Source organism: Aphidius gifuensis, linkage group LG1 (assembly GCF_014905175.1).
Source record: "Aphidius gifuensis isolate YNYX2018 linkage group LG1, ASM1490517v1, whole genome shotgun sequence".
In the NCBI taxonomy this organism is placed as follows: domain Eukaryota; kingdom Metazoa; phylum Arthropoda; class Insecta; order Hymenoptera; family Braconidae; genus Aphidius; species Aphidius gifuensis.
Genome location: NC_057788.1, coordinates 37814 through 54097, shown reverse-complemented (window position 1 = coordinate 54097; position 16284 = coordinate 37814). Strand labels below are relative to the sequence as shown.

At 25.0% G+C, this 16284-nt stretch overlaps 1 protein-coding gene across 5 annotated transcripts; it reads left to right on the top strand.

Moving 5' to 3' along the window:
• Positions 1-943: 943 nt before the first annotated feature.
• On the top strand, positions 944-15342 carry LOC122860596 (probable nuclear hormone receptor HR38). 5 transcript variants are annotated; one of them, XM_044164484.1, is made up of 9 exons: positions 944-1094; positions 11052-11320; positions 11477-11700; positions 11840-12071; positions 12146-12504; positions 12611-12932; positions 13008-13316; positions 13382-13616; positions 13833-15342. In XM_044164484.1, exons 1-9 carry the CDS (start codon positions 1082-1084, stop codon positions 14087-14089), a joined length of 2220 nt encoding a protein of 739 aa, XP_044020419.1. In that variant the 5' UTR covers positions 944-1081; the 3' UTR covers positions 14090-15342. The 5 variants fall into 5 exon arrangements, with proteins under 5 accessions (XP_044020419.1, XP_044020418.1, XP_044020417.1 ...); XM_044164483.1 differs by having other exon boundaries at positions 950-1094; positions 12608-12932; positions 13833-14179; XM_044164482.1 differs by lacking the exon at positions 944-1094 and adding an exon at positions 1664-2408 and having other exon boundaries at positions 11858-12071; positions 12608-12932; positions 13833-14179.
• The last annotated feature ends 942 nt before the right edge of the window (positions 15343-16284 follow it).

The following is a 16284-nucleotide window of genomic DNA, read 5'->3' as shown; positions in this document are numbered from 1 at the left end:
TTATCGTCATATTAAAAAATTCTTATAAATTAATCTTTTGTTTATTATTCCAAGAGCAAGTTTTTGACGTCAATCATCTCTCTCCTGCTTCAGATACTTGTGATCATTTTAAAATGCCAATTTTCTTATATGAATGGAAATTTTATAACGCTAATTATTAACTGATGAGTAATCAAAAGCTTTTGTCATTCATTCATTTATTCATTCACAAAATATATATTCATTTACCTATACTCACTGAGCCGTATATAAAAAAAAAAAATCATTTTTATAATATCCTCTAACACAAAATCAATATTTCAATACGTAATTATTTTTCTATATCTATATATTATAAAATATAAATTCAACTATTTCAATTAAAAAAAGCTTCCTTTTTGGGATTAATTTTTTGAGTTTACATTTTTTACATCATATATATGTACCTTTTTTTAAATTAATTCATTTTGTTATATTATAATTGCTATTGTTAATATTTTTATTAAAAAAATTTTTATGTCAATGCGAAAATTTGAATATATATGACATTGTCTGCTTTAATATCATGACGTCACTATATAAATTTAATGACGTCATAAGTGACGTCGTAATGAGGTGATAGACTCGTGCAGAAAACCACCCTCAATTTTATAATACATCCCCAATTCAAGCTGGGTTACGCGTGGTCATACAAACATATATACATTTGAAAAAATAAAAAAAAGCTCGCGCTCGCGCACTGCTCAACTGATCGATTTGTCTTTGTCGCATATTATCTATGTACATCTTTTTACCTTTCTCTCTCTTTCTTTTTTGTCTTAAATATATATATAAATTGATATAGTCAATGACGTATTTAATGACGTCATTGAATAGTGCCGTTTATCGCGCGCGCATACTCAAGAAATTGAATATACCATACACACTGTACGGTTTTAATATAGCATCGTATCTCGCGCTTTCAAGACTCAGTTACCCGCTGACCGGCCTTTCGTTCGTTCAAACACTCTGCTGACCGAAAACTTGAATATCTTGTTAAATAAATCAAGTGTTAATTGGATTTTTAATTATTAATTTGTCAAGATTTTTCAAAGGACTTTTTATGATATTATATTGTAAGTAATTTATTTGAAAGACTGGCACATTTGAAAATTTAAAAAAAAAAAAATAATATATAGCACGAGTGTTTATTTATAATATTATACCTATATCAAAAATAATTTGACAATATTTAAAACTTTTTCTTAATGAAAAATGTAGAAAAAAATTACATACATATTTATATAAAAATGCAAAAAATATACGTGGGTGATTATGTATATACACAAAATATATAAATTTCACTTGCATGATTTATTTATTTATTATTAGTATTATTATATTTGTTTTTGTTGATATTTTTTTTTTTTATTTTTTTTACATGTTGTATGTTGTATTAGTATATTAGTATATTAGTATGAGTGCAAGTAACAAGACTGCAGTATATATATGTAGGAGGTTTAAGTTATACTGAGGAAAAACGTGGGAACAACATCCTTCCAAAGGAACATAATCAATGATCTTGGAAGATTGGCATCAGTTATACAGAGGTGATTGACATCGTGCTGAACAGGACAGTTGCTGATTTAAAGTGCCATTTATTTTAACATAAAATATATAAATTTAAAAAAAAAAAAAAAAAAAACATACAAATACACAAGTGTTTTTGTGTATATATATGCGGTGATGATGATTATTTGATTAATCAATTTTAAAAAAAAAAAAATAAATAAATAAATAAAATTATTGCTAAATATTAAAAAGCCGCATGATAATTTCAAGGATATATTTCACAAATAGTCCATCAAACCACATCATCATCAACATCAACGATCAAATCTTCAATGCAATTTGGAAGGATTCACAATCACCACCACCAGCAGCAAATCTGGCAGGTTGATTGTGTCATTCATGAAAAAATTAAACATCAAAAAAATACGAAATAAATAAAAGTTTTTTTTTTTTAAATTAAAAATTATAAAAATAATAATAATAATAATATAAATAGTGCGACATGCGTACTGTTGGCGAATCATTGATAACAAAAACAATTTTACAAACTGGAGGAGGAATAGGTGGACATGGTGCAGGTTTATTAATACGTGATAATAGTAATGGTGTTGTTGATTGTGATGGTGTTATTATAACAAATAATTTACACAATGAACAAACAAATGATGAGTGTACAATTATTAATAATAGAATTAGAAATTTAAATAATTATGATAGTAATAATAATGATATTAATATCAACAACAACAACACTATTAATAATAACAATAGAATTGAATATCCATCAGATAGCAACAATAATAATGATCATCATAGAAATCTTGAAACAGATCAACATCATGGTAATCACAATGAAGATGATAATTCATGGACAAAGTGTAAGTTTATTATTGACTAAAAATAAAAACAATTTGTTTATTATATGTATATTATATTAACAAGTTATAATTAATTAATATAAATAGTTGCTTGTCATATAATAATATAGTTTTATTGATGGAAAAAAAAAAAAAAAAAAAAGTAAAATGAGATCATGAATTGTGAGGTGTTTTGTCAAGGTCAAGAACATGATGATAAAAAATAATAATAAAGTTTTTTTAAAACGCACGCGCCCTTTTAGTTGTAACAGAAAAATAAAAAAAAAAAAAAAAACAAATATGAAGGTGAACGGTTTTAAACCGTTAATATAATTTTGATGGAGAAAAGATATATAATACATACCATGAATAAATTATAAAATTTTCTTGGTTGATGATGGTGATCGAGGGACAATTCATAAAGAGTTAAAGACAAAGTCATTTTTAAATTACCATATCGACACATTTTCTTTTTCATAAAATTATACAAATTAATATTCATAAATGATAAGTTGTTTGATAAATAAATGTATAACAAATTGATTAATATTATATTATATGTATATTTTTATCAACTTCAAGAACACATTTATTTTCCATGTCGTCACACTATATATTGCTATTTAAATCTGCAGTAGCAAATATTTTTTTTTATTTATTTTTTTCTATTGTTTATTATATATTATATTATAAATTACATATAATGATGATCACTCAGCTTAATGCACCTTTGACACATTTTAAATAAAATATACGTGATGGATTTTTAATGAATAGGTAAAAGTCATCACGTATCATCAATAAATATATTTAGTTTATTATAAAAATACATATCAAGATTTTATATATTATATATTTGTTGATACATATCAATTGATACTTGTTGTTTTATTATTATTTTATTTATTTTTATTTATTTTTATTAACATGAGTTATAATAAATGTAACCGGTTATCTTGGGTGGTAATGGTAAATATATAGTTTGGCATCAAGCCTGATTTAACAAACTTAACTTGGCGTATTATTTATTTAATTTACAAGCTACTTACTTATATATGTATATACGCGGATATTATAATATTGCCACTTTGTTGTACACGACACGTTCAATCATCACGCACCTGAGTTTTTTAATTATTAATCTATTTATTTAATTTTTTATTTTATTTGTTGTCCCGTTTGTTGAATTACTGCACTAAGCACTTGTACTGCATTATTTATTTTTTTTTATTACATTAATTGATTAGCTATATTATAATTATTTAATGCTTAAATAATGATGTGGTTTTTGGATTGAGCTGCAGATTTTCCTAGAGTCAAATAGCATTGTTTTTTTTATTTTTTTGAGTTACTAAATTTACACTTGCAATGCTCAATTGTTTGGCCAGGCTACAAAGACCCGAATCACGTGTCGCAATACTTTTGAAAAACTTTGACCTTTTTTTTTTTTTTTTTTTTTTATTTTTTATTTTTTTTCCAACATGTATATTTTCACTTGTCCATCATTATATTATTATTATAATATCCGTGGTTGTAATGATGATAATTCATCAGGCAATAATTAAACTATAAAATAAATTTATGTATTTTTATATTTTTATTTTTATTAATTAAATGAGTTTTGTTGAAGCTGGAAGTAATGACCCCCATTCACCTCGGAAAATCAAAAAATAAAATTATGAAAAATCATAGAATATAATAGATGTATAAAAAAAAAAAATATTAAGAGAAACGAGGAAATAACACAACTCACAAGTATTATGAAATATTTATGCTTTTCGTGTTTAACAAATATATGAAATAAACAATCACTTAATTTTTCATTTAAACAATATATATTCTATAAATAAATAAATATTTTATACAATAATTTGAAGCAGCTACAATGAAAAATCGAATTTAATCATCAAAAATTTATAACAAAAGCAATAATTTGTTTCGATGTATCAATACAAACCGATCACGTATATATAAAATGATGAGAACAAAGTTGAAAAAGAAAAAATATTTTTATCATTAAAACTTTTAATTTTATTTTAAAAATGAAGAAAAAAATATTTAAACAATTTTTATAGTAATTTTGAAATAAAAAAAAAACGGTATATATATGAAAATGCTGTTAGTGACTGTTACCTACTGGCTTACAGAAAGAAAAAGTGAGATAGCTCAGCATTAAGGTCATCCTCAAGAAACCTAACGAGGTATCATTAAACGCTACCAGATACTCACTCTATCATTTGTATAGAAAAAATAAACATCAAAGAGCGAGATGAAATATATTTATATATATTTATTTTGATTGTCTAAAATATATAAATAATATTTATAAACATTTATCGTCTAGTTAACTAATTATCTCCATCTTCATTTTTATCAACTTGTCAACTTGGAGAAATTTATCTCCCACTCACCCACACCATGTAATCAGGAAGTCAAACTGACAGAAGAAAGTTTTATCAATTTCCAAAAATAAAAAAATAAAAAAAATAAACAAAAACCAATAATTATTTATTTATTTATTTATTTATTTATTCACATTATAAAAACAAGATAAAAAGCTCAATAAAATTATATAGTGACAATATATTTTACATACGTATAATTAATTGTTGATGAAATTTTTTTACTTTTTTTAGTTTTTTTTATTTATACCGTTTGAGAATTAAAAGGGTGGATGGGTGAGTGAGGTCGGGGATAATTTATAGTCAGACAAACGACGCCACAGTTTAATAAAAATAATATATCTGACGTCACAGTGCCACCCTCCGGATAACCAACCCACAAATCGATAAAATAACAACGTCATAAACTCAAGGACGTTGCTAAAATATATAACTGTCTATTTTTGGGATGACAACACGATATTTTATTTTAATTATATACATATTTGCAATGGTAACACTGAAACTATTTATCATTACATGCGTATATTAACATTTTTAACATATTATTTTACATATATATATACCTGTATATGTATTTATGTATTTTTTTTTTTTTCATCAGGTATATATTTGTACATATATATATTGCACTTGCTTGAAACATGTTCCATTTAAAACTCGACCCCATTACCTTGATTGCCACGAAAAAATAGAAATAAACTTTTTTTACAATATATTAGCTAAAATTTAATTAATTTTAGGCTAATGAAAATATTTAAGAGTGACGTTAATTGATTTATTTATTTATATTGATCATGTTTAATTTCATATATTATTATTGAATATTATTTTTATTTTTACTTGATAAATAGTGACATGTATTGATGTAATTATCAAATTTATTTATTTTATATATATTTATATAATTTTTTTAACGAGTAACTCGCCCACAATGATGATGATTTTAATGATAATAACTAAAATATATTGATAAATAAATATATGAAAAAGATGGTGGAGGATCAGTGCTGAATATGATCGAGTTATGCCCAAGATATTTTCCTTTGTCAGTAAATGTATTATTATTATTTTCTCTATGCTAAAATTGCATTCTCTATTTTCTCTCAACCATCAAAACTCTTTTTAATGTATATATAAAATATTATCCCAGAGATTTAACAAGTATTAAGTATACGCGTGGGCGTTTGTTTCAATTCAAGGGGTGGAGAATAATATAACACAATCTTCAGATGGAAAGCGAATTATATATATATATAGATAGCTAAAGGTCTATAGCTGAGAGATGATCATGCAATAAAATATATATACACATTGTTTTGTGCTTAAAAAATATTCAAAACAATTACCTAACACACAACTAGATATAATAGAAAAAATAAAAAAACAACACAAAGAATTTAATTTTAAAAGAATATATTGCGCTTAAATGAAAAATAGTAGGGATGGTTTTTCAAAATAATTGGCATTCTTATATTGATTCACACTTGTAAAAAAAAAAAAGAAAAAATGAAATATTTAGCCAGACAATTCTTCATTTCTTCCGGAATAAACTTTTGTTATAATAATTGATTCAGACAACAGTTATATGATACCTGTTCAATATATAAAGGTGCATGCATGTTGAGGAGGGATGAAAAAAAAAAATGAATACATATATATATATATAATACTGGTTATATATATGAAAAATACGACGATCAATGAACTGAACTGCGGCACAACATGTGACGTCATTGACGCTGTTTGATAACGACGTCATGGTCGTGAGATCCAGATGGCAAGTTTATTGTTAATGTAGGTGGGTGGTCGTTTGGTTGCTTTAGTTGCTTTGGTTGCTTGGGTTGCTTGGGTGGTTGTAAGTTAAATAACTTGACGAAGCTGCAGTACTGGGTCAATCCAACGTTTTGTTAACGTGTTGGTGGTGGATTATAAAAACGACAAGGCCGTGTCGTCGCTATGCTGTTAAAGCTGAACATTCAATATATTAATTTCAATATCAACCGCATAAAAAAATAACTTTTTAAAATTAAAAAAAAAAAAAACGTGAAATTTACCTATAAATGTTTTTTTTTTTTTCTTATGTAAATATTTAAGAAAACTTGAATTTAATTTATCAAAAAATTAAAATATATTTATATATAATTAATTTTTAATTTTTTGTATAATATAGGTACATGTGCACGCAAGTAATTATTAGTTTTAAACACTTTTACTAATCTTTCCATTGAATGTTTTTTTTTATTAAATGACAATTTATTTATTATTATAATATTTATAAATATATATTAATTTAACTATAACATAAAGTATAATTGTATATGAGCTTTGTCTGGAGCATGGTGTCTAGCTGATAGCGAAACAGGTTGGTTAAACCGGTATTCCACTTTCCTCGTCAGAATCTAAAAGATGCAAGTACTCTAACAGTATATATATGCCTGATAAAAATGAAAAAAAAAAAAAATATACAATGTATCAAATTTATATCTGGTTAGATGCTATTTTTTTATTTTTTACATTTTACATTTGCAATTCAAACCTACTTGAATTTTTCAATTTTATTTTCTAATGGATTTATAATATACTTTCAATTTGATATATATCAATATGATATCGATTTTCTTGCAACTATATTATCTATAAATTTAAATAACATAATTTCAAAAAAATAATATCATTTTTATTGTTATATTGCAATTTTCTATTGGCAGATGATTTACTTCATGACTTGATATTTTTTTTTTTTTTTTTTCATGCATATTGCCTATTTTCTATAGGATATATATATACATTATTAATATTTATTATTTGGAATGATAATCTGAATATAATATATAAATAACATTTTCATATTTAAATTAAAAATAAATCTGCAATTGATTTCTATATGTATACGTAGATATTTACATATTTTATTTTTATTATTTAAATTTACTTGCTGTGAGGGTAAAATTTTAACAACCCTTGTGTTGTGTACTGAATACAACTACTATTGCCATCTGTTAAAAAATCATTGTATTATTTCATTTTTTTTTATATTAAACAATTAGGTATAAATTATCTCAAATGAAACAATTAAAATTTCTAAAATATATTAAGTAAATTATATTAAAATATTTTTAGCGGATGTTGTTTGAATATTTAATTAGCAAATTTTGTTATATCGTCAACTGAATGATATACTCTAATTTATCAATTCTCCAAATTGAAACTTTTAATATATATTTTGCTGAAACTAATAATTATATTTCAACATTAAAATATTTATTTCTTCTATATACAAAAATTGACAAAATAATATATAAAACTAAATATCGGTCAACAAAAAAAATTTCTATTTTTAATTTAAAAAAAAAAAAAAAAATTAACCGCGTCAATTTATTGCATGAAAATTATTGATATCTATATTTTTTTTTTTTTTTTTTTTCTCAACTCGGATATCTTTTATCTGGCCTTGTATATGTATAGAAATAAGAAAAATAAAAAGAATCATTAAATATTTCAAATGATTTTATCATCAGACTGCAATCTAACAAATAAAAATTTATATTTTACATTATTGATTTTTAAAAATTAAAACTATTTTCAACAAAAACAAAATTTTGAATAAAGTTAAATAGTTAAATAGTTAAATGCAGTATCACATTACGAATATACGAATTGCAACCAGATGTGTTTTGTCTGTATGGGTTTTGGAATGTGTATGATATATATACAGAGGATACTTGGATTAAATCTTGATATTAAAGTGTGTGTGTGTGTGTGTATAGATTATATATACATGTATATAAAATAGTGAAATGAGCGCGCGAACGTTACTAAGCAAAGTGCCGTGAGGTGAGTTTTAAAAAGTATCGAGTCTCACGGTAGTACAATATCGTAACTAACCTACGCTGAGGTCAGAGGCCACAGGCCTACATATCCGTGTCGCCCCAAGACGAGATCGAGTCGCTTCTTCCATTTATACTGTATATTATCCCTTTTTTTTTTTTCATTTTTATAATCGAAATATATATAGTGTTTTTTAAATTTCTCCAACACTTTTTGCTTGCTTGCTTGCTTGCTAAATTTTATATGTATTTTGTAAAATTATATTGCCTCTATTATCATCATCAATTTATATGAAAAATAAAAATTTATATAATTTTGAATTTCTATAAAATGGCTATTTTTAAATATATATTTTTTATTTAAAATTTAAGACAGCGTCAAACCAATGAAATTATTTGAAGGCTGGCTACACGTGCGCAGACCACGTGGAGAGGCGTGGCGCCAAACTTTCAAGTAGAGGTGGAAAAACATTTATTTATATTTTTTTTATATTTCATTCGAAAACATATAATTATTTCTCACTTACTCTTATCAAATATAATATTTCCATTTCTTTTTCATTGTATTGTCCACTTGTGCAGAGTTTGTGCATATGTTGACACCCCTTAATCATTTATTGGTATGTCTATTATAATAAAAAATGATTCGTCACGCATTCTGGTGCCAGTGATATCACACCCTCTTCAAAGATAAATAAATTAAATTAAATATATAAAAATATCGACATAACAACTGCACATTTTAAAAACATAATTGAAAACAAAAATACTTGAAGTGTGACCATCTGATTAGATAAACAATTGTGTGTCTTAAAAAAAAAAAAAAAAAAACAGAAGGGAAGATAAAAATAACATTTTTAACCCTATATAAGTACTGCGACAATCTTATATTATCATAATTTTTTTTAATCTTTAACATCGCTATATAAATCACAACCCCATCATCAAATTTACAAAAATAAAAATCACCACAGGGAGTTTATAAACGAAAAAATAAAATAGATAATTTTTATTTTTTCTTATTGTCAAGTTGTGTTTTTTTTTTTTTGTGTGGATTGGAGTAATATTTTAAATGCCAATGATTTTATAACTCCCCTGATACACACAATAACAGGGGGTTTAATATTTTTTATCTTGATGATGATGATGATGATACCTGCAGGGTGTGAGGAAATTTAACATCAGTGTCAGTCTTGACATCAACGTGTAACCATCAACAATCAAAAAATCACTTTCACATTTTTCAAATATTTATATAAAACAAAAAAAATTATCATCAAGCATAAATCAATGGTGTCTTACCGTTACACTTATTATAACAAATTAAATATTTAATATTTTTCAAAAATGAATAAATTATATTTTTTTTATTTTTTTTTTTCGAGACATGAATGCATGATTTGACTATTTTTTTTTATGTGAAAGAAAGAAAGAAAGAAAGCCGATAAAAATATATACATTATACTTATAGTATTAATGAAAAACCTTGCGGCATGATTATATTTTTTTGAATAATATTATTTGAAAAGAGAGATAGAGAGAAAAAGAAGATAACCTGTGGGGACAACACAGTGAAAGTGCGTGTTCAACATACAACCGAGTATTTAAAAAAATATAAGATTGATAAGTGGCCATAGTGTGCGCTTGTAGATTAATATTAATAAAAATAAATAAATAAATATGAATAAACAAAGTGGCCTCGCGTAAAATGATCAGACAAGTAGGCGAGGCCCGGACCATAAAAGTGAAGGTTGCCTAGATTTTTCGTTGTCCCAATATGTAATCATCATCATCATCATTCAACGATATCGCATCCAAAGAAATAAAAATAAAAATAAAAATAAATATAATACAACAAGTAGTATAGTGGGAAATAAAGATGAGAAATAATTTTAAATAAATTAATATAAATATAATAAAAAAATAAACATATAATACTATCAACAATTTCTCTCTTTCTCTCTCTCTCTGCCATTGGATTATTATACATTATATATTTTCACATGTTACCTGCGTTAAATTTAAGGTTTTTATTATATATCTATGGATTTTAAAATGAGGACAATTTAACTATTAATATGCCCTAAAATTTAATAACTTGTAATTGAATAAATATCATATTAAAAAACAATAAAAAAAAAATATTTCAAATATATAGAAATGGAAGATACGTCAGCTTACAATAAATATTGTAGGTATTTTTTTTTTTTTTTCTAAACTAATATATATGTATATCAGTGTTTTTAATGTTTTTTTTTTTTTTATTATCATCATTAAATATTCATTTTTTTTTTACTGCATTTTTGTTGGGCCATCGTTGTCCCTTTTTAATATTTTCCATTGATTTGAAATTTCTAAAAATATATGCTTATATAACTGGACAATTAATTTTAATGATTACAAATATGTTTTTCTTTTTATTCATGTTTCAGGGCAATTACATACACAAACGAGTGAAAACGAATGTGATAAAGGTTTTGATCAACAGCTAACAGTTGATGTATCGAGGTGTAACAGTCAACAACTAAGACCAACAAATAATACACTCTTAAATTGTCAAGAACGTGGAAATTTAATAACTGCAAACACGACGACTTCAATTTCAACAACAACAACAACATTAACAACAACAACGTCAACAACACCAACAACAGGCACTGCCTTTACAGTTGCATCAAGTATGCTTCTTCTGCAAACTCAGGTAATTTTATATTTTAAAAAATTAAAAAATATTCTTGTTACATGTCATTAATTTTATGTGACAATAAAGAAACTTCCCTTGGGTGTCTAAATGTCACCAACAATACCATATACCTAATAGTTTTTTTTTTTTTTTTTATTTTTTGTTAAAAAATAGAGTCCATTTGGATGTAGTAGTTTTGCTGATTTATTGAGTGCACCATATAATGATCAAACTGATGGTGCAAGTTTACCAGAAGAACTTGATCCATTTCCTGAACTTCAATTGGGAAATTCACAGAATGTGACAAATGAAGACACAACAGCTCAAATTCATCATCAAATGCAACAACATCATCAACATCGACCTTTACCATCAGACATTCAAGCTGATTCATTGAGGTATTATTTATTTATTTGCCATAAAAAACAATAACAAAATTACACATTAAATGCTATTTAAATATATAAAAATTCATTAATCATTTAATTAATATTACTAACAATATTTTAATTAATAAATAAATTGTATAACTAACAGCCCCACTCCATTACCAAGTTTTCAAGAGACTTACACCTGTCAACGTTACACTCGTCAAGAACTTCTATGTCTGGGTATTAAAATGGATGATGAAGGTTTTGATGCACTTCAATATCCATGCAATGATTCACAATATACCAATGATTTTGTGACTGATTATCAACATCAACATTCGCATCAACATCAACATCCGCATCAACATCAACATCATTATCAAGATCATCATCAAAATGTAAATAAATTAATCAACAAATAATGAAAATAAAATAAATTAATAATTTAAATTTATAATATTATTTAATTTAGATACCACCAACGTTAACACCACCACCATCTTCAGTAGCATCACTATCAAGTACACCACCACCACCACCACCAACAGCAACAACAACAACAACAGGAGCAACAGCTGCATCACCATCACCATCACAAACTGCACCACCACCACCACCATTACCTCCACCACCACCTGGTTATTTTTCTGCAATAACAACAACAACAACAACAACAACAACAAATTCAACAACATCAAATGGCATTTTACAAAGGGACATTTACATGCCACAATCATATGGACAATCAAATATCATTAATGGAAATAATAATAATAATAATGTTACTCCAAGATCGAGACCACCAATGATTCAAAGATCCGATTCAACAAGGTAAATAAATTCATGTGTTATTTAAAATTTATATCACATTAATGAAAAAATGTTGAGCAGAAATTTTATGAATAATTTATTTTTATATTTTTGATTTATCAAGTAGTAGTGGAAGTAATCAAGAATCACCAAAATCACGTGTAAATGGAAGTAATAATATATCATCAGTGCCATCACCAGGTTGTGGTAATGAACGTGCACCACAAAGTCCAAGTCAATTGTGTGCTGTTTGTGGTGATACAGCAGCATGTCAACATTATGGTGTACGAACATGTGAAGGTTGTAAAGGTTTTTTCAAAAGAACTGTACAAAAAGGATCAAAATATGTATGTCTAGCTGAACGTTCATGTCCAGTTGATAAAAGACGACGTAATAGATGTCAATTTTGTCGTTTTCAAAAATGTCTAAAAGTTGGAATGGTCAAAGAGGCAAGCAATCAATTTAATAATTTAATAATTTAATAATTTATTTGACTAATAATTTAATTTTATATTATAATTTAGGTTGTAAGAACAGATTCATTGAAAGGAAGACGTGGACGTTTACCATCAAAACCAAAATCACCACAAGAACCACCACCAAGTCCACCAATATCATTGATAACAGCACTTGTACGTGCTCATGTTGATACAACACCTGATTTATCAAATCTTGATTATTCACAATATCGTGAACCTGGTCCAGCTGATTCACCAGTATCTGAAGCTGATAAAATACAACAATTTTATAATTTATTAATGACATCTGTTGATGTTATACGTAATTTTGCTGATAAAATACCTGGTTTCAATGATTTACTACGTGCCGACAGAGTAAGTTGTATATAGTTACATACTTATATATTTTAATCAATATTAACATGATTTATAAATTTTAGGAACTATTATTTCAATCAGCAAGCCTTGAATTGTTTGTATTGAGATTATCATATCGTACCAGAGTTGATGATACAAGATTAACATTTTGTAATGGTGTTGTTTTAACACGCTCACAATGTCAACGTAGTTTTGGTGATTGGTTACATGGAATACTTGAATTTTGTCAGGCATTACATACACTTGATGTTGATATAAGTGCATTTGCATGTTTATCGGCATTAACTGTCATAACAGGTAAATAAAAATATTATATATTTATAAATAATTATTGAGGGGAAAAATTAAATTTATATTGCTTTGACTTGTCAATTATTCAATGTACTTTTGTATGTACTTTTCATACAAAGTGCATACATATCGAGCATTTCATTTACATCACGCGATTACATTTATTGATTTCACTCAGTCAGTTCATTCGCCCTGATTGAATTTTAATATTTTATATTACAGATAGATATGGCTTGAAAGAACCTCACAAAGTTGAACAATTACAAACAAAAATAATATCATCATTACGTGATCATGTTACCTACAATGCTGATGCACAAAGAAAAACTCATTATTTATCAAGACTACTTGGTAAATTACCAGAGCTAAGAAGTCTATCTGTTCAAGGACTTCAGCGAATATTTTATCTAAAATTGGAAGATCTTGTACCAGCACCACCTCTAATAGAGACAATGTTTGTCGGCACCATCCCTTTTTAGATTAAAATTTACAAAAATTAAATTTAAAAAAAACACCCACGCCTTATAATAAATATTTTTCTTTAACACTTGTTGAGAAAATAAAACAATACATACATATATATATGTAAGTACCTAATGATTAAAAATACTCGTGAAAAAATTTCAACATATCAGAGAAATAATAATAATGACATTTCTCATTTCTTTTTTATATACCTATGTATAACAAAAAAAGTAATTCACATGAAAACAACAAGTGAGATTAAGAGATTATAATATATTTAAAAATAATTAAGTTTCTTGATGTTTTTGAATAATTTACAACAAGGCACATTTCATATTATAAATTATAATAAAAGTATAAGACAAGTCCTCATATTTACATTTATGTGATTTTAGTGTTTTAAGAGTACTAATTATTGTCCTTTTTAATGCGAAAAAAAAAATAAAATTTGACAAATTGTTTATAATTTTTCATTAATAATAATTTAAATGTATAAATAATATAAACAAGTCAAGACGTCATAAAGTTACCTATAATTATTAATTATTAAAAAATAAATAAATAAATTTTTAAAATGTGTAATTAATGAAGAGAAAAGATATATATAAAAAAAAAATTACTATTTGTACGTACAATTTTTCGCTACAATTACTTATTTACAATTTATATCATTAAAAATCGTACAATTATTTTTAATGTTATCAGAACATTCATTCTTTTTTTTTTTTTTAAATGATAAATATTGCAATTTATTATACATCACTTGGTGTTTATGAATATTTTTTGGCAATAATAATTGTTAATTAATATAGATAATTCATTGAAAAAAATAATAATAATCATCACAGGTTCAAATAGACAATTAAATTATTAAATTTAAAAAGAAAAAGAAAAAAAAAATAGTTAGTTACACATGTTGCTTGACCACTTGTAGAATGACCAACTTGTCATAGATAAAAAATACACAATGCAAATGAAAAAGAAAAAAAAATATATATACTTATCCAAAATAATAATTGAAATATATAAAAAAATAATAAAGTTGAAATTTTATAAATATACACACACAGTATAATTAATATATATAAAAATGTTTTATGCATTCAATCGCCAATGGCCTCAAAGATACTTGTCTATATAGAAATTAGAAAAATAAAATCCTGTCAAGTGTATTTTTAAAAAATTATTTTGTACTTATTAATTGGCCAGTACTGAGTGAATGTGCATTTATCACTGCAATAATTAAATTTATAAAAAGTATATAGATATTATGCGTGTAAAAAAAAAAAAAAACATTTAAAAAATGATAAAATGCTTAACAAAAATTGAATTAAAATTTTGAGAAAAAAAAAATATAAAATCTTCTGGCAATAAAAATGATATTTGATTTTTTTATATAAAATAATATATATATTTTCGCACACATATACAAAATGTAAATTATCACAAATTATATACAATTAACAATTCCTGCTACCTGATATTTAAATATACCTATATAAAAAATTGCAATATGTAAATTAATATATATATATATATAAGAAAAAAAAGTTACCACAAATAAAAATAATTATTACTATATAATGTAGTTATTGCAAATCGATCCACCAGCTTTCTATATAAAAAAAACTATATTATTTTATTGTAAAGTCATCTTATGAATAAATAAAGAAAAAGGAACAAAAAATAAATAATAATAATGGATAATCTACAAAGCCTATTTGAGGAAAAAAAAAAAAAAAAAGACATAAAGATAATTATTAAATGTAGGGCATTTTATATTAATGAAAATTGATGAAATTATTTTAAGAGTATTGATAGTTATGTGATATGACCACCGAGATGCCCAAAATAAATAAATGTTTGATATGGCGAGATTTATATATTATATTATATATCAATGTATTCTGGTATACAATCGCATTTCATTAAATTCATTTTAAAAAATTATATATTATGTGATGGTTTGTTATTTATTGCTATTAATGTTCTACAAGTTGAAAGCAGCAGTCAAGCAATTCAAAATTCAAAATAAAGAAAAAAAAGTCGGTATTGTAGAAAGTCTCGGAGCTTAACAGCGCTGCAGGTGGAATAAAAAAACGTAAATTGTAAAATTTATTTTGCCGACGCAAAATTATTTCCTTGTAGTGGAGGGGAAAATTAAATCTTTTTTTTTTTTTTATATAAAAAAAAAACAACAATAATATTA

Bases quoted from the DNA above. Each gene is read 5' to 3' on its own strand.
- LOC122860596 (XM_044164480.1), top strand. From the start codon at position 2,033: ATGCGTACTGTTGGCGAATCATTGATAACAAAAACAATTTTACAAACT. The intron at 12,933-13,007 runs GCAAGCAATCAA...ATTATAATTTAG, and splicing joins AAGTTGGAATGGTCAAAGAG to GTTGTAAGAACAGATTCATT. The intron at 13,317-13,381 runs GTAAGTTGTATA...TATAAATTTTAG, and splicing joins ATTTACTACGTGCCGACAGA to GAACTATTATTTCAATCAGC.